Below are 18,084 nucleotides of genomic sequence, written 5' to 3'. Positions count from 1 at the left end.
CAGCTCCCAGGCCCTGCGGGTGCTCTTGTTCTTTCTCCTCATTCAGCACAATGACCTTGCCACTTTCCAGCAGGCTTAGGAAACGTCTGCCCACTTCGCTGGACTCTCCTGGAGTTTCAAGCACCTGCTAGAACATCCCTTCTCCCCACCCCCACTCCACTGCCCGTCAGTGGTCCTGCCTGGTCTCCATCCACCATGCTTCACACACACTCAGGGGTATTGCCCTTCCAGGGGCTTCCCTCATCCCTTGGATCCCACCGGCAGGCAGAGGGAGAATCCAAAGGCGGAGACCACAGCTACCCCTCTGTGCCTGGGTCTGTCTTGCTCTGTTAACCCTAATCACAGAAGCACTAGGAATCCCCAGACAAAAACCATCTACCTAATCCGGTACCTGAAAGTGAGGGACAGGCAGGTAGAATGACATGGTATTTAGAGACAACAGCTGCGTTCTAGTCTGTTACAAATTCACTGTGTGATTTGGGACATGCACACTACCTCTCTGGGCCCCAGGCTCCTGATTCCGTTAAGTGTAAGATCTCAAGAGATCTGATGGCTACAATACACTGACCCATAATAAGGCTGCACAGGGCACAAGGGAAGGGCACATTTCTTGGATTTACTTGAAAAATGATCAGCTCGGCATGGTTCTCCTGATCTCATGGATCGGGAAAATCAGAGACTCCCAGGTGGCAGTTACATCTAATCAATGGCAATGCGATGACAGGGAGAATTACTTAACACCTACTGGTTGTTTGGGAGACACGAATCTTTCCAAATGCAGTGTCTTAGGGAAAAATGTAGCAAATGGGGCCTCTGTTGTGGACAAGAGCTAGATCATTACTAATTTATATCTTGCCTTCTTCCACAAAAGATTTGAGGTCATTTACAAAAGTCTGTTAAGTGTATACATTATAACAAGAGAGAACAAGTTAAAAAAAAAGGGTAAAGAATAAGAAATGGTTGGCAGGAAAATGGAAAGTGAGAGGTGGGGGACAAGGTCTGTGCACTGAGTCCCTGCAGGGTCACTCAGCGTGGGCGGGCTGCTCTGAGCTCCCCAGTGGGCAGCACAAAGACGACCACTCCCTCACTGCCGTGGGCACTGGAAAAAGCAACTCAACAGGTATGGGCACAGCATCGTTTCCCGGTGCTCGGCCCCGGGGGATATGTCTCCTGTGGGACTTCAAAGAGGGGACAGAGTGACAAGGACCCGACGTTGATGTTCTGAGAGGCGGAGGCAGGCTGAAGTTCAGGGAACGGAGAACAAGTGGGAGATCCCCTGAGTAGAACAGCAGCGAGCAGATGGGGTGTAGGTGCTGAGAGGAAGGAGGGACGGGGCAGGGAACAAAAGAGTGCCCCCTGCCTTCACGGGGCAATTTAGAACAAAGGATGAAAGGAGCATTGGGGAATTCTAGAATGTCAGTCACTTCCCCCTTGTTTCTTATTTGGATGCCCATCCCCAATTCCTAGGCCTGGTATCAGCAGGAACAGCAGACAGACGGAAGGAACATGTGTGTTATTTTGAGATACAAATATGGGGGAAGTGGGTGTCCGGGGAGGCTGCCTTTTTTGGCAGACATCTAGGAGCAAGAGCGAGGGCATCTACTATTCTGAGTCCTGTTTTGCGGATGAGAAACCACTCCGAGAAGCCTCTTTCTCAAGGTCACAGCAGCAACAGTCAGACTTGGGCCCAGGGCCTCGTGCTAGCACAGCTCACACTACTCCCCACTCTTCAGGACTGTTCTGTGTGACACTGAGCAAATATGTCTCGCCTGCTGGCCTCCGTTTCCCCACCGTCCCCGTGGGAGCCTTTCACTCTTCCAGGAGTGACTGCAGGAGGGAGATGGTGGGGGGCAGGGGACCCGGGGACAGCGGTACCTCTCTGATGTGGAGGACGGTGCCGTTTGGCGGGCGCACAAAGATGGGGCGGTTGTCATTGACGTCGATGACCTCCACCAGGAGCATGGTGGTGCCCCAGAGCGGGGGCTCTCCCCTATCCGTGGCCACCACCGTCAGGTTGAACCTCTCGTAGGACTGCAGTGGCCGCTTTGTTGTCACCAGACCTGAGTCCATGTCCACGTGGAAGGCCTCTGGCAGGTGGGATGGGAGAGCAGGGTCCGGCTCTGGCCGAGACGTCCCTCCTTCCTGTCCCTCCTCCTCCTCCTCCTGGCCTGGGGCTGTGCACGTGACCACCTGCTCCTCCCACACGCAAGGCATCATGGGTGGGGAGTGGGCTACTTACCCACGCCAGGGCCCTCGAGTGAGTAGGCCAGCTCCCCATTGGGGCCCTCGTCCTGGTCGGTGGCCATCATGGTGATGACCGAGGTGCCTGCCGGCTCGTTCTCGTACACGCTTGTGCTGAACTGGGGCTTGGAGAACCGTGGGCGGCAGTCATTGACGTCCAGCACCTGGATCACCACCTGTTGGCGGGGAGGGGATGTGGGGTCAAAGGTCAGGAGCATACAGAGGGGCTGCTTCAGGCGACCCAGTCACACAGGAGCAAGCCAGGGCAGACGGTGCCTGCTACTGGAGTCCGACCGCAATTTGTTCAACGCCCCCTTCCCCGAGCCGCCTCCTTAGCTGTACACTGGGGACAGTAGTATCTCTTCTCTCAGGCCCAGCCGTGACGCACAGCGCCTGGCTTCAGTAACCGCTGTGCAGCTAGGCCTGTGGTTACCAGGTGTCGGTGTCCACGTCCTGAGGCAGGGAGCCCGCCCCACCCCCTCCCACTCCGTCCTTTGCTCCTTCTCACCGTGACCCCTACATCTGAGTCTGCTCTCTCGACCGTCCTGCGGGATTGTGATCCCTCCACTCCCCAAAGTTCCCTCTTGACTGGGATTTGTGTCCAGCTTGGGACGGGCTCCCTTGGCCGACCCCACAGCCCAGGGCGGGCCCCCTGGACACCCCAGGCCGGAGGCCGTCTCTCCCCTGACTGCTGAGGCTTTGCCTGACCTGTGTCCCCCGAGAACCCCTCAGAGCAGTGATTTTAAGAACTCTGTCGTGTGCACAAACTGCCTTCCAACTCCCCTTCGCCCTGACACCACTGCCTGGGGCCGTAGGCGTCATATTGGCTGCCGCTGCCTCCCACCCCCTGCAGAGCCCACAGCCGAGAGGCTCGGCTCGGAAAGGTTACAGGCCACGAGCACAGTGCTGCACTAGTGCGCTCGTCCTCTGACTCCCAGTGCCGTGCTCTTCCCAGCACAGCAGTGTGACAGGGACGGGATCCCGGTGTGAGTGCTCCTGCCCCCCCCAACTGCTCACCAGCCCCCACCCTCCAGGAGAGTTCTCTTTGGAGGCTTAGGCTATTGTGGGGAGAAATGGCAGAACTGTGTACGGAAAGACCGGACTGGAGAAGGCAGGAACGGGGGAAGAAGGAAGGAGAAAGCAGACCCTCCCTCAAGTGAGGAAAGAGCTTAGAAGATGGGCCTCAGGGCAACTGTGCTGAAGCTAGAGCTGGAATGGGAACGGGGCTGGATGCCCCATTAAAGGTCTTTAAGGGACATAAATAAAGATAACTGTGTCACAGTTACGTTTGGTTGCTGGGCTGTTTCTTTCAGGGGACAATGTGGGGGGTGGGACATGTAGAGCCTCAGCCTTGGGTTACACTGGGGTGTGTTTAAACACTGTCTTTGCAGGGGTTGGGCACAAGAAAGTTCTCTTGGAAAGTCTCCATCTCCCTAAGCAACCTCCTTTTTGGCTCACCCAACTAAGCTCCTGCTGTCAACTGCTGCCACCACGTCTCCGAGGGCCCGGGAGGCCCTGCTCCAGCCCTGCAGCATCCTCTAAAGTGAAGGCTTTGACTGCTGCCTCCACAATTCCAGTCCTTAGAGTGCCTGGTCCGGCCTAGTGGCCCTTACCTGCACCGAATTTTCCCGACGGTTGCTGGCTATATCCCCGGGGTTGTCTTTGGCCAAGGCCGTCAGAATATAGTGATCCTTCTTCTCCCGGTCCAGAGGGGACAGAACATAGATGTCACCCTAGGAGGGGGAGGGGTGGAATCAGTTTCTTCATCAATCTGACTGGTAGTTACTGAGCACTCAGTCTACACCAGACATTGTTCTAGGCTCTGGAGACGCGGCACTGAACAGAAGAGACAACAGTCCCCATCCCCACGGAGCTCGGGTTCTAGTGGCTCTGCGGGCCCCACGACTCTGCTCCACCTGGAAGTGGGATGGACGGGCCGCACTGGAGCTGGCTACCTGGCCCGGTATAGAGCAGTCCTCTGTAAATATTTGCTGTTCACAGTGCCAGGCCAAGAGCATGACTGATCATTTGCACTGAGTGCGGAGGACAGAATCTGGCTGACCGGGCCGAGTGCAGGGGGGTGTGGGCCACGAGAGGCAGTAGGAGGGAAAGTCCAGTTCTGGCTCCGTCCCTGGGGAAGGTCCTGCCTGACCAGCCATCCCCAGGCTGCAGTGGTCTCTCCCTGGGCTGAAACACCAGCTTTGAACCAAGTCACAGTCATTTAAATCATCACGCATCCTTTCTCTTGAGTTTCTGTTCTCCCACAGCGTGGGGGAGGCACCCATGGGGGGCATCTTCCCTCCCCCCACCCCCACCCAGCACTGATACAGGGCCATGTATACAGTAGGAGCTCAAACACTGTGCCCACTTTCTGCAGAGCTTCCTCTACCTCTCTTTTTTTTTTTTTTTTTAATACTTGTTATTTATTTGACAGAGAGAAATCACAACTAGGCAGAGAGGCAGGCAGAGAGAGAGGAGGAAGCAGGCTCCCTGCAGAGCAGAGAGCCTGATGTGGGGCTCGATCCCAGGACTCTGGGATCATGACCTGAGCTGAAGGCAGAGGCTTTAACCCACTGAGCCACCCAGGTGCCCCTCTACCTCTCTTTTAATGGTTTCCAAAAAGCAGTCTCCTGGACTCGAGTCAAGTTTTCTAGTCTGGTGGGGACACAGCTCAGAATTTTTTTCTGTCCCACAAAGGCTAGTTTCAAAAGACTGTGGCCAAAGGGACAGAAAGGCCACAGTCTGCCGGATGTCTGAGACTTGTGCCGGGCCTGCTGACTTGGTGAAAAAGCCCCTGAGAACACAGACGTCCCGATGGCAGGACCCAGAAACCGGGACGACTATGATACTTGTGGCGGCTTCTCAGCCTCTGCCCGGGCTCTTCCCAGCACTCGGTGTGCCTGCTTACCGTGGTGGGGTTGATGGCAAACTTGCCCTCTCCATCCCCGAGGCTGTACTCAATGACGGCAAAGTTGCCCGAGTCGGCGTCTGTGGCGGTGACGGTCAGGATGACCGTGCCCACGGGCACATCCTCGAAGAGGGCTTCCTGCAGCCCAGCGGGCAGGGAGAGAGAGCGGGCTCAGGTCAGGCCTAGAGTCTATGCCCCTGCCCTGAAAACTCACCGGGTACACAGCCTGGGGCACCAAGCCGCTCATGGGGCAGTCACACCTGCGGGGCGCAGAGGCCGGCCGTGTGGGGGTGGAAGCTGCCCAAAGGGCCCAAGACCTGGGCATGGGTCCTGACCCAACCTGCTGCCCGGCTGCCCACCTGGTAGGAAGACTGGTCAAAGATGGGGTTGTTGTCATTGATGTCCACGATGTCCAGGTAGACGGGGATCTCAGCGGCGCGGGGCGGAGACCCATTGTCCGAGGCCCTCACGGTGAAGTTGAGCCACTGCACTTCCTCATAGTCCACTGTCTGGTTGGCAATGACTTTCCCTAAGAAACAGAGGCACCCGCTGCCCGTGTGGCCGCTCCTCACTCACGGAGTCTCTCCAAAGTATAAAGAGAAGGATCTGGAGCAATAAGGGGCAGGGGTGGTCCCTGGAAGGAGGAGGTGGCCCAGCAGCACCAACCAGGGGCTGGCAGGCCAAAAGCCTCACGGTAACTGGTATCCGGCTGTTCCCCTCACGGGAGGGGTGAGAAAGCTTTTCACAAGTCAAAGGGGTGGGTACCGACTAGCCCAGGACCTCCTCTGAGAGCTTCTTGTCTTGGTCTTCTCGCTCCCCAAGTGAGGCTCCTAGTGGAAGCCCAGGAGGCAGAGGCACAGGTGAAGTACCCAAGGGGTCCAGCAGACCTCGGAGGGGGCCTCCACCCGACCTGGGACCAAGTACTCTCCTTTCCTATAGTTTGGGCATCTGGGAGTGATGGGAATGCTGGCCATACTGGATCTGGCCCAGCCCCCTGAGGGACTAGGGTGTGGCCCCCGCTGGAGGGCGACAAGTGGGCCAGGGTCCCCTGTGGAGGCTGAGCAGGCGCATGTCCCCCAATCCTCTTCTGGGAGACTTCCCACCCACCTGCGGAGGAGTCCTCCAGCCGGACATAGCCTGGGGGCATCAGGTCCAGCAGCGTGTACGTGATCAGCCCATTGAGGCCCTTGTCCGGGTCCACGGCGGCCACGGCGATGAGCGTGGTGCCTGGGGTGGCCCCCTCCAGGACCCGCTCTGTGTAGCAGGTGATCCCAAAGGGCTTGAACTGGGGCGTGTTGTCATTGACATCCAAGATGTTGACTGTCAGCTTGGCTGGGGCAGAGGCAGGGTGAAGATGATGTGAGGGACACCAGTGTGGCCAGGCCTGGCCTTGCTAAGTGTCAGTCAAGCCCAGACAGGATGTGGCCTTTCACTGCCCTCCTGGGACTCCCTGAAGCTCTACTTAGCCCTTATGCGGTGGCACATGGCCCTTTTCCCTGATCTGGTGGCTCGCTCTTCCATGGGGGAAGGGGTTTGGGTTCCACCAACTGGCTAAGTGACCTCGGCGGACTGCGGCCCTTACTGTGCCTCAGTTTTCCAACCCATCCAACAAGGTAGGACTATGATGGTCTAAGGGTCAAAGACCGTGTCCGTGATTCAGCCTTCTACTTCCTGTCTGAGTGGTCCCCTCGAGGTAACCCGCTCTGGGCCTTGCCCTCTGAGCAGGTAACATGTAGGCAGTGACCGGGTCTGCTCTTTCTTCCTGAAAACTTGGGCCTCTGGCCTGTAAAGATAAGCAGCCAATATCTGCTAGGCCTATCTCCCCATCCCAGCGGCTGTCCGTGCCCTCGAGGCTAGAGGTGACTTGAGGCCACGCCATCACTCCATCCTCCCCTTTCCTGTTCTGCCCACACAGAATCCACTCCTTCCGCAGCCCCGCCTGGTCATGCCTCCGGCTGTGGACAGGGTGGCGGCCCGTATCCCTGTCTGCTCTGGTGCCCGCACCTTCCACAGTGGTGTCTTGGCCTCCACAGACACTCACATTTCCTCGCTCTTTCCTTCCTCTGGGCTCTATGTTCTGAGGTTCCTGTCACATGTGCTCACCACTCCCTCCTCACTGGCTCTGACGATGGGACTCTGGCCGGAGTCTCTGTTGGCTGTCGATTTCTCAGTGCCCACCCAGCCTCTATCAAGCCTCCTTCCCACTCTGAGCCTTTGGGTTCAAGATCACACACAGTTCTGGGCTTTGGATCCCCCACCATTGAGCTCTCACAACTGGGACGTGGGGCCACCCTGAGCCTCCCTGTGGCGGCCACCCTTCATACCTTTTGTGTAGCCTGACAATTGTCAGCCCCTGTGGGGAGCAGGTCCTACTGCCCCCTCTCTGGGGCCAGGCCTGTGGCAGGTGCCTGGGGAGCCTTACCGTTTGGCATGCTGACAGAACGCTCTGGTAGGTCACTGGCATTGTCAATGACTGAGAGAGTGACCTCATAGGTGGCAACCAGCTCCCGGTTCAGCGGGGACTTCACCATTACGGACCCTGTAGATGGGACTAGGTTCAGTCTGAGGGGAACCCCATAACATCTGGGCCTCCCAGGGGCTCTCCTGTCTAGCTCCCCCAAACCACACCAAGAGCAATGATCCCCAGTGGAATGGGGACTTGGCAGTGACATCTTGGGCTGGGATGAGACCACAGCCACCTGCAAGCTGGGGACACCACATTTTGCCCTTCACTCCCTGCTTACTAGCCAGGGGAATTTGGTGAAACTATTTAATATCTCTGAACCTGTTTCCTCATTTATAAAATGAGGATAATTACAGTATCTCCTGCACAGAGCTATTTTGAGGATTATAACCATAAAATGAGTTTACATCAGCGAAGCGTTTAGAACAGTGCTTGACACACAGTGCCACGTAATTGCTTGTTTCCAGAATACTTACATTCTACAACATGTGTATACTGAACCATATGCTTAAATAGGGTTAATGTGGTAAATTTTATGTCATGTTCATTTTATTGCAATTTCAACAATGCTTGAATTCTAGGGAGACTGAGTTTAGAAGGTCAGGGCAGCTAGAGATGCCTGAGGGTGCTCTCTGGAAGGGACCGTGGTGGGACAGGCCGGATAGTCAGCCCTAGCTCTTTGTCTTGATTACGTAGGACATGAGAGGGTCTGACTGTGGGAAAGGAGAACTGTCCTGTGTTAAGACTGGCAAGCTGTCTCCTTTTCTCCTGCCCCCACTTCCCCATAGCCCCTGTCGGCCCCCCAATCACAGAGGAACCCTTGAGAGGCTTGGGCTTGAACTGGGCAGACCTAGTTGGCCCATCTCAGGGTTGGCTCTGTTGGAGGGCCTGGTGGCCTGACCCCTCGGTGAAACTTTCTCTCTCCAGCTTCCTCTCAGGCAGTGTGGCCTCTGGGGTTCCCTTCCCCCTTGGCAGATCCCCTGGTAGGCTTCTGTCTTCCTCGGTCCCCAGCCACGGGGCAGTCACTTACCCTGGGCCGCTGCCTCCTCCTCCTCCTCCTCTTCCTACTCTCGCTCCCCGTCCCCGAGGTTGGGGAGCGAGGATGGGGAGAGGGTGGCTGCATTCAGTCTGCAAAGGCTGGGCCACGGCCTTGGCCTGGGCCCCACAGGACAGGAAGGGTGGTAGGGGTGTGGTATGGAGGAAGGCGATGGGGTGAAGCAGAGATGAGGTGGGAAGTGACAGAGAAACAGAGCTCAAACCTGCAGGCCTGCCAGCCAGGAGGAAGAGAGAAGAAGGTTAACATCAGTTAGTTCAGGGTGCAGAGGGGATGGAGCAGAGCAGGGCGTGGGGGACGGTAGGGTGCAGAGCAGACCAGGGCAGGAGGTTTGAGGGGGAAGGGAGTGGAAGGGAAGGGGGTGGGCAGGAAGCCAGGGGAGCAAGTGGGAGCTCCATTGGATAGGAGCACTCAGGGAGCTGAGGCTCTGGCAAGAAGAAAGGGGAGGAAAGGTAAGCAAGGGAGGTAGAGAAAACGTGAGGAAGAGGGGGCAGAGAAGACACTGGAAAGAAAAATGGAGAGAAGAGAGTCAGTTGGAGGAAGGGAGAACAGAGAAGAGGAAAGTGGTAGAGGCATCAGTAGAGCATCAAGCGGGGCGGGGCACAGAGCAGCTTTCCATGGTCCTGACCAGCCACTGCGGCAGGAATTCTGCGCACCCGGGCCACGGCTAAGCCATCTACCTTCTTCCAGGGTCTTCCTTCTTCCTCTGGGCCTCAGATGCTTATTGAGCGAATCATACTCTAGATCCAAAGGTTTACTGCTCCCTGTGGTCATTAGGACCACTTTGGTTTTATGTGTCTATTCCCTTTTATTCCCATACTCCTCTCCCCTCCTCTCCCCTCGGTCAATCACTGTAATGGACTGAAGAGCATTTCTCATTTGGAAGTATTCCTGAAAATCCTGTACTGTTTCTTGTGTATGTATTTTACATTTACACAAAATGGGATTGTGATATATAGATGTATTTATTATTTCTTCTATTTCTTATTTCTTCTTCTCCTCCTCCTCCTTTCTCCTCCTTCCTCCTCCTCCTCCCCCTCCCCCCTCCTCTTCTTTTTCTTCTGCTTCTGTGTATTTCCGATGTGTCTGGTTCTTACTCTTTCAGTAAGCACTTATTCCCAAGGTCTACCCACATTTCTCTGTGAATCTAGTCTCTTGCTTCTGACTGCTGCATAGTATTCACGGCGTACACCCGTCATGTCTTACTCGCCAATGTGCTAGGGATGGATGCCCGGGTGGCCTCCAACACCCACCACCAATAACATGGCAGGCAATGTGGCATGTAGTCCCATTACTGACCTGAGAATGTCCTTGGGACATACACCCAGGAGAAGAACTGTGGAATCATGGGGTATGAGTGTCCTTTGTGCTCTACTGCTGTCTGGATGGTGGGAGCAGTCTAATCTCTTACTGCAGTGTATGAGCGTTCTGATGTCCCCACATTGTCACCAATACTCAGTACTGTCTCGCATCTTAATAGCTGCTAATTACATATAGAAAACTGATATCTCATTGTTACTTTACTATGCATTTCTCTGAATAACAATGATTTTCAGAATTTTGTCAGAGCCGTCTTAGTTTTTCTGTCACTCTTCTGGGCCTTTCAAGGAGGAGACCTGTAGGGGTCCCACATCCCCTTCTTAACTCCCTAGAGTAGCAAAAACACGAGACTTTTGGGAAAATGGTAAAACCATCAACATTGCGATAAGCTGCACAGATCATGAAAGATAAGCCACAGCTGTTTCTTTTGTGCTTGCATAAGCAAATCCTCAAGGGCATATATAAAATTTCCAGATGACTTAAATGACTAGCATATGTATAAAGAAAGCGTCCGACTACCTGGTTATTAAAGAGATACCTATAAAAACAAGCTACCCTCTTCCTAGACAATTACAGACATGAAAGCTTTACAGTATTTAGTTCTGGCAGGGGTGGGTGAGGTGGGTGTTCTCATGGAACACGGGCAGAGGGAGGCAGCCTGAAGGACAGATGCAGCTGACACGGGAGAAGCAGGAGGAGAGAGGGAAGGAGGCAGGGAAGAGAGGGACAAGAGAGGGAGCACTGTGGCATTGGGGGTGGGGGAGGAGAGCAGGAGGAGAAGCAGCTGAGAGAAGGGGAGGAACAGAAAGAAGGATCAGGAAGAAAGCAGAGGGCAAGGACACCGGGGCAGGGAGTCAGGAGCGGGGTGGGAGGGGAGTCAGTCTTTGTACCTGTGTTGATATTCACAGCAAAGGCATCCTCCTGGTCGGGAACCAGGCGGTCAGTGTCGTCCTTGGCCACGATGCCGATGATGTGGTACTCTAGCTTTGGGCTGAGGTCACGGTCAATGGCGGTGACGTTGGCGATGACGGTGCCTGGCTCGGCTGACTCCAGCACGCTCACCGTCTGGATAGGGTTGAGGAACTCAGGGCGGGAGTCATTGATGTCGTCGATAAGGATGGTGATGATAGCCGTGCCCGAGAGAGGGACGGTGCCCCTGTCGGTGGCCACCACCGTCAGCCTGTAGGATTCCTGCTCCTCCCTGTCAATGGTGGCATTGGCGACACGGATGACCCCAGTGACTGGGTGGATGAGGAAGCGGTCCTGGGCCCCGGCTTCTACTCGGTAGATCAGCTCCCCATTGAGGCCACTGTCCCTGTCCGTGGCTGTGACCTGAAGGACTGAGAATCCTGTGGGAGTGGGAATGGGGAGTGACTGAGCACAGTGGTCTCTTCCGAAAACCTTAGACTGGGATGCATTTGTTGGTGGTTCCCAAGGGTCCCGTCGTGCCAGTCTTGCCTGTGGTTATCTTTTATAAAATTTACGTGTTTGATGCTTTGTAGATAACTCTCATTTTGTTTCACATTTTGGGACTATTTGAGAGATTGAAAAATCTTTAGTAATTTAATGATTAGTAATATCTTCTGCTTTTGACCTTTGTCCACTTATCTTTTGATTTATGCAAATTATATAATTATGATAACTGGTGACAGATATCTTTTTCTCAGTTTGTTTATCGGTTGCTATTGTTTGGTGTAAAGAAATATGACTTAGGGGGGTGCCTAGGTGGCTCAGTTGTTAAGTATCTGCCTTTAGCTCAGGTCATGATCCCAGGGTCCTGGGATTGAACCCCACATCAGGCTCTCTGCTCGGCGGGAAGCCTGCTTCTGTCTCTCTCACTTCCCCTACTTGTGTTCCCTCTTTCGCTGTGTCTCTGTGTCAAATAAACAAATAAAATCTTAAAAAAAATTTTTTTTGACTTAGTATGCACCAAAATTTTTCCTTTTTTGGGTTCTCTTTCTCATATGCTTAGAACCTCTTTATCAGAAATCAAAGAAATAATTCAATGGAAGTTTCTTCTTTTGTTTGTAAATGTTTCTATTCTTTTGTATTTTCTCTAGACCCTCTATAGGTTTCATTTTGGTGCCTGATATGGGGTGACAATCTGCACCAGATATGAATAAATATTTTGTACATTAAGTAATTAGTTTTCACAACTAATTTCATTGTTTCCTTAAAAAAAAAAAAAAAGATTTTAAGTAATCCCCACGCCTAATATGGGGCTCAGACTCATAAGCCCGAAAACAAGAGTCCGCGCTCCACTGATTGAGCCGGCCAGGTCCCCTTGTTTCCTTACTCGCATGATACTACTTTCCTTACTTTTCCAGTATCTGTTTCTGGGTTACTTTGTCCCAGAGTCTTGTGCTCAGATCTTACGGTCTGTAAACCCTGTAGTTCTGTAACATGTATCTGGTGAGGCAACGCTGCCTTCTTTATACTTCTGTCTTAAAGTGTTTTAACTCTTCCAGCTGACCTTTAGAATCAAATATACCCTCCAAGTCATATTTGATGTTGATGGGAATCACATTCATCCAATTTTGACTTTAAAACCGTCCTTCCCAGGTGCCTGGGTGGCTCAGGGGTTAAGGCTCTACTTTCGGCTCAGGTCATGATCTCAGGGCCCTGGGATTGACCCGCATCAGGTTCTCTGCTGGGCAGGGAGCCTGCTTCCCCTTCTCTCTCTCTGCCTGCCTCTCTGCCTCCTTGTGACCTCTCTCTGTCAAATAAATAAATAAAATCTTAAAAAAAAAAGTCCTTCCCTCTAGGGACGCAGATGGAACATTTCTTAATAATCTCATTTTCTAGACAAACACTGTGGATCAGAGCAGGGAGGTGAGGGCCGCCTGGTTTTTCTGACTCCCTCTCCAGTGCTCTCTCCGCCTGCCCTACTGCCCTTGTTTCTCCCTGCTGGGTGAATTCTGCCTCTACCCTGTGAGGTTCCAATCCCCGTGGACCAGCAAGCAGCTCGTGCCGGGGACCGGGAGCCTGGGGCCTGCTTACCTGGCGGGCAGTTTTCTAGCAGGTGGACTGTGAGGGCAGGAGGGCTGAATGTGGGCCAGTTGTCATTGTCATCCAGGATGGTGACCAGCAGGTCGGCTGTGCCATTGAGCAGCCCAATATCCTCAGCCAGCAGGAGCAGCTCCAGGACCGGGGGTGAGAAGGCCTCCCGGTCAATGATGACACCTGACCTCACTGTCACCAAGCCTGGTACCCAGCACCGCCAGCCGAGGAGACACAAAGGAAAAGGGGTACAGTGGGGAGACGGAGCAAGAGCCAGCCAGGATGGGATAGAGAGAGAGAGAGAGAGACAGGGGAGTGACAGGGGAAAAAGACGAAAGAGGAGCAGGGAAGACAACATAATGACTTTCTTCCCCAAAGGCTCAACAAACAGTGTTCAGGGAGGGCCCCCAGCGGCCAGTTTCCTGCAATTATCCTCTCCCCGGGTACCCTCTGCAGTGCTCCAGAGTCTTGCCTAGGATGAGGGACCCAGGGAGGAGCACTGACCTGCTCGCCAGCATACCCCTCCCTGTTGTCACCGGTCACCAAGCTGGCTACCTATTCAGGACCAGACTGATGGGACACAGTCTCTGGGGAACTTTGGACGTGGTCTGAGGACAGATCTTTGGCTGCTTCTGGTGGGTTAGGGCCCTGAGCCTCTTGCCCTGGGCATGGGCAGATGGAGGAGTGGGTTTGGGGGTTCACTGCCTAGGCTGAGAGCTTATGCACCAGCAGGTCCCTTGGTTTGGCTCCGAACCTCCTGTGGGCTCCTCCTGTTCCGCCCCACAGGTGCAAAGTGGGGCTTGTGAGGAGTGGGGTCCCCCTGGAGGGCCTGGATTTAGTGCCAAGGAGGGAGGTCCTGGGTCTGGCGGATGGCCACTGCCACCCCAGTGGGAAGCCCTGGTGCCGGGCTGGGAGTGCTGGGATGGCACAGAGGCCTCACCGGAGCTGTTGTCGATGTCGAAGAGGCCACTCTGGGAGCCCAGCAGCTTGTAGGTCACCACAGCGTAGACGTCCAGGTCCGCATCCAGGGCCAGGATGGGCCCGTTGAGCACCATGAGGGGGGTCCCTGGGCCAGGGGGAGAGGGGTCACTGCGGGGCCAAGCTGGCCCCCACCCACCCCTCCCCCACCCTCGCCCTGGTGAGCCATGGCTGACAATGGATGAGAGGGAGGGAGGTGAGGTGGACGGGGTGGGGGAGCCCTGGGCCAGGCTGCGGCAGCCTTGGCAGACTGACGCAGATGCCTGGGGAGCAGCCTCAAAGCCCTGCTGGGGAGAAAACACAACAGCGGTAAGCAAGCCCCTCGGGGCGCTGGGAGTGCGCCTGCCTTCCCAGCAGCCTTTGAGGGTCACTCCATGGGAGGGTTGGGCTCCCTGAGCGTGTGGGCCCTGTCTAGCTACGCACGACCAGCCCAGGCTGTCCACACGGGTTCCAGATGCTCTTTACAGGTGTCTGGCTGCACCCGGCTACCGCTGCCTGTGTGTGGGACTGCACGTTCACGGTCATGAGCACGTACACGGTCACGAGCACGTTCATGGTCATGAGCACGCGCATGGTCACGAGCACGTGCACTGTCATGAGCACGCACACAGGAGCATCGGCAGGTCAGGAATCCCCCTGCTTGTGCCTCTATCTGCTGCTGCAAGTGGGCACGTTTTGCACCTGGAGTGTACCGTGTAGGCCCGTCCCCGCATTTCTGTGTGTGTCTGTGCGCACCTCTGCCTCACGCGGGCCCGTGCCAGCATGTACGTGTGTGAGGGTATACACAGGAGGGACTAAGAGAGCGGGGAGCAACCAGCCAGAGACAAGAAGCATTGTAACTCATGTCTTTGTGAGTTAGAATCCAAGCTGCTGGGGCTGGGGCGGCTGAAGGAGGGGTGGGGGGGCCTCCCCAGGGGCACAGTAAAAAGGAGATTCTGTTCCTCTGAAGACAGTGAGGCCAGTCAGTGTGCTGGTGTAGGGAAGGGGCTAGGCTGGCCTCCCTGGGGCCCCTTGGCCCCTCTCCTCTGTTTATGTGTGTTCCCTGAGCTACTGAAGCCTCTAGGATGCCCTGTGCTCCTGGGGTGAGGGAACAGGGAGGGGTGAGCTTACCCCCTTCCTGGGTAGTCTTCAGGCCTTAATTGTCCCTCTTGAGGGGGTAATGGGGTGGCTTTCAGAACACTTTGGGGACCAATGACCACAGCTGTCTTTTCCAAGCAGACTTATGGCCTCTTTGGTTGGCCCCCAAGAGGTGCGGTGACCCAGGGCTCACCAGCCCCTCCAGAGTGGTGCCCCTTCCTCCCCTCCAGACCCCTCTGCACCTGCTGGGTCTCTGGTCAGCCACTCGGGGAGGCTGCCTCCCCAGCCAGGCTTCAGCAGGGCCCCTATCAAGCACAAGGGAGGCCCTCAGGCATCCAGGCCCCAGGGAGCATCCCAGCAGCAGGGACTCCCAGGTGGGTCTGGCACCTACCAGCGGGAGAGTTCTCCATCACCTCCGCCTGGTAGGTGCTCTCAGTAAAGAGGGGATGGTTGTCATTCTCGTCTGCCAGAAAGATCAGCAGCAAGTCAAAATCCTGAGGGAAGCACAAGGGAGGGTTAGGTTGTAGACCATGTTCTAGCAAAACGCTCCAGTGGGAAGGAGGGCTGGAAAGTGGGGGGCCGGGGCTCAGAGGTAGAGGATTAAAAAGCCCACACTCAGGGTCCAGAGATTGGGGTTCAAGGCCCTGCTGTGGGGCCTTGGGCAAATCAGTTTTCCGGTCTGGCAAATGGGAATCCTAACTCCTTTCCCAGAGGTATTGTGAAGTGAACAGGATGGACATGACTAGCATTTAATCATGTCCCATCACCTGGTAAGAAAGGACTTCAGGCAGGAAGATGACTGTTGGTTTTTAGACTCTGTAGGCCTGCCTGATACCCCAGTCTGGGCCTAACCAAACTCTCCCCCAGTGCTGTACCTTGTACCTTTCAGAAACCACAGTTGGGTCCTTGTCTTAGAACCTCTCCGTAGCCCTGGATGCTGTCTCTGTTGCAGAGCTGAGCAGACCCAGGTCCAGAGCTGTGGTTATTCAAAACCACAGGGAGAGCTAGCAGCGGGGTGGGGGGGGGTGGGGGGGGTGGGGTGTGTGTGTGTGACTAGCTTTCCAGCTTCCTGACCCCCCCCCCCCCCACTGCATGCTGCTGTTCAAGGGCAAGTTCAGCAGCACGGGGTTTGTCATTGACGTCCTACACCCGAATCCCCAGCAGCATCTGGGGCGTGTTGGGGAAGAGGAGGAAGTGATGGGTGTGAGATGGGACAGGCGAGCAAGGGGGCAGTGATGGGGGGTGAGTGCCCAAGTATCAGTGGTTTGGGGACCAAAGAGGACAGCTGGTGTTGAGTGTTTGCCACATGCCAGGCACAGTGGTGATGACCGTATAGATACTGACTCCTTTTAGTCCTTTCCATAACTTTGGGGCAGGGGTGGTTCTTCATTTTGCAGAAGAGAAGGAAAATGGGGTAGGAGAGAATTCTGCTTCTTGTCAAAGCCACTGTCAAACCCAAGGACAGGTAGAACTGGGATTTGAACCCGGCACTGGCTCCCTTGGATGCCTGTGCCTCTAACCCCCAGGCGTGCTGCCTGCCGCCTCCAGCATGCATCCCTGCTCCCCCATGTCCTCTGGCCTCACCCTCCTGGCTATGCGTGGGTTCTCCGGGTTGTCCTTCACGGAAATGGTCAGCTTATACTCTGGGATCCGCTCGCGGTCCAGTGGCCGGTTCACGGTGATGACCCCTGTCTGGGAGGTGGAGGGCTGGTGAGCTGAGCAGCGACCTGGCCCCTATTCTGGGCTCTGGTCCACAGATGCCCAACTGCTTCATCTGTAGCTCCAAATTCTCTCCCTACATTGCCACAGATACGGTCTAGAAGGCCATCATGGGCTGGCGGGGTCTTGACAGGGCAAGAGTGGTCCACCAATGGCCGGGTCTTGCTGTCTGCAAGGGGTAGGTCCCCTGAGAACCTCATGGGGTTGGAAGCGGCTAAGACTCCAAGAGGACAATGAGGACTTCCTGGCACATCTTGGTAATAAACCAAATGGAACTGAGGCTCTGGCTCCCTCACTGCACATGGCAAGGCTTGGGGTGACAGGGACCCCAGAGATGGCTCGGCTGCAAATCCAAGATTCCATGCTACCCAGAGACTCCCACACCCCAGCACAGGACAGAGGCTCAAGGAAGAAACTGAGCCTGAAGATGCCCGGTGCCTAGAGCATAAAGCCTCTAAGGCTGGGTCCTCTGGTTCAGAAGGAACTCCGGGGGCCCCTACCGTGGCATTGATGGAGAAGGCCCGCTCTCGGTTGCCTGCAGTGATGTTGAAGGTGAGGAGTGCGTTGCACCCGCTGTCGGCGTCGCTGGCCAGGATGTGGGCGACGAAGCTGGAGACGGGGCTATTCTCACTGATGGTGATGTTCATGGGCAGGTTCAGCAGCACGGGGTCATTGTCATTGATGTCCAGCACCCGGATCCCCACCAACATCTGGGGTGTGTTGGGGAAGAGGAGGAAGTGACGGGCGCGAGATGGGGCAGGCGAGCAGGGGTCAGGGTGGGGATTGCCAAAGGAAAGGTGCAGGTGATCACAGAGAAGAAAGAGGAAGAGGAAGAAAAGGATAATAAAAAAGGCACAAGGATGAAAATGAGAATAAGAAGCAAGCAGAAAGGGCAAAGAGGCAGAACCAGGGCAGTGGGGTGGGGGGGAGCGGAGGGGGCAGGGCAGAGTGACAGGTGCAGAGGCCTGGCTGGCTGGGGTGGGGAGAGCTGTGAATGGCCATGACTGCCAGGCCCCAGGGAGCCCCGAGAGGCACTGGCCCGGCCTGGTAGGAGTTCTGCGGGTCTGGGCTGGCTCCAGGTTAGCCTGGGGCCTCTCTGGGCATGAGGGCAGGCATATAAATCGAAACCTCTATGGAGAGTTCAGGGGGCAGTGAGGGCATGCCCCTGGCATGGAGCCCCGAGACTCACCGTGGAGCTGAGGGGAGGTACCCCCCTGTCGCGGGCACAGACAGTCAGGTTGTAAAAGGCAATGGTCTCCCGGTCCAGCTCCACATCCTTTCGGACCCGCAGCACCCCCTCCACAGGAGAGATCACAAACTCCC

The 18,084-nt window shown here is 55.5% G+C and overlaps 1 protein-coding gene across 5 annotated transcripts in view; it reads right to left on the bottom strand.

Moving 5' to 3' along the window:
* The window catches only part of CDH23 (cadherin related 23), a 395,682-nt gene that overhangs the window by 8,654 nt on the left and 368,944 nt on the right, over positions 1 to 18,084 (bottom strand). For 4 of the 5 annotated variants that reach the window (XM_046026731.1, XM_046026733.1, XM_046026732.1 and 1 more), the window contains 14 exons: positions 17,951 to 18,084; positions 17,262 to 17,471; positions 16,627 to 16,734; positions 15,434 to 15,536; positions 13,928 to 14,053; positions 12,988 to 13,191; positions 10,878 to 11,336; positions 7,572 to 7,688; positions 6,257 to 6,481; positions 5,509 to 5,678; positions 5,150 to 5,287; positions 3,855 to 3,974; positions 2,240 to 2,417; positions 1,876 to 2,087 (listed from right to left, as the gene is read on the bottom strand). In XM_046026731.1, the coding sequence (XP_045882687.1) occupies positions 1,876 to 2,087; positions 2,240 to 2,417; positions 3,855 to 3,974; positions 5,150 to 5,287; positions 5,509 to 5,678; positions 6,257 to 6,481; positions 7,572 to 7,688; positions 10,878 to 11,336; positions 12,988 to 13,191; positions 13,928 to 14,053; positions 15,434 to 15,536; positions 16,627 to 16,734; positions 17,262 to 17,471; positions 17,951 to 18,084 (2,504 nt within the window). Of the gene's footprint in view, positions 1 to 1,875; positions 2,088 to 2,239; positions 2,418 to 3,854; positions 3,975 to 5,149; positions 5,288 to 5,508; positions 5,679 to 6,256; positions 6,482 to 7,571; positions 7,689 to 8,446; positions 9,170 to 10,877; positions 11,337 to 12,987; positions 13,192 to 13,927; positions 14,054 to 15,433; positions 15,537 to 16,626; positions 16,735 to 17,261; positions 17,472 to 17,950 lie in introns of those variants that run through there. The other variant, XM_046026735.1, reaches the window with a different exon arrangement.

The sequence above is a fragment of the Meles meles genome, chromosome 13 (genome assembly GCF_922984935.1).
Source record: "Meles meles chromosome 13, mMelMel3.1 paternal haplotype, whole genome shotgun sequence".
In the NCBI taxonomy this organism is placed as follows: domain Eukaryota; kingdom Metazoa; phylum Chordata; class Mammalia; order Carnivora; family Mustelidae; genus Meles; species Meles meles.
Note: the sequence above shows the minus strand (reverse complement) of the source record. Positions and strands in the feature narration are given on the sequence as shown.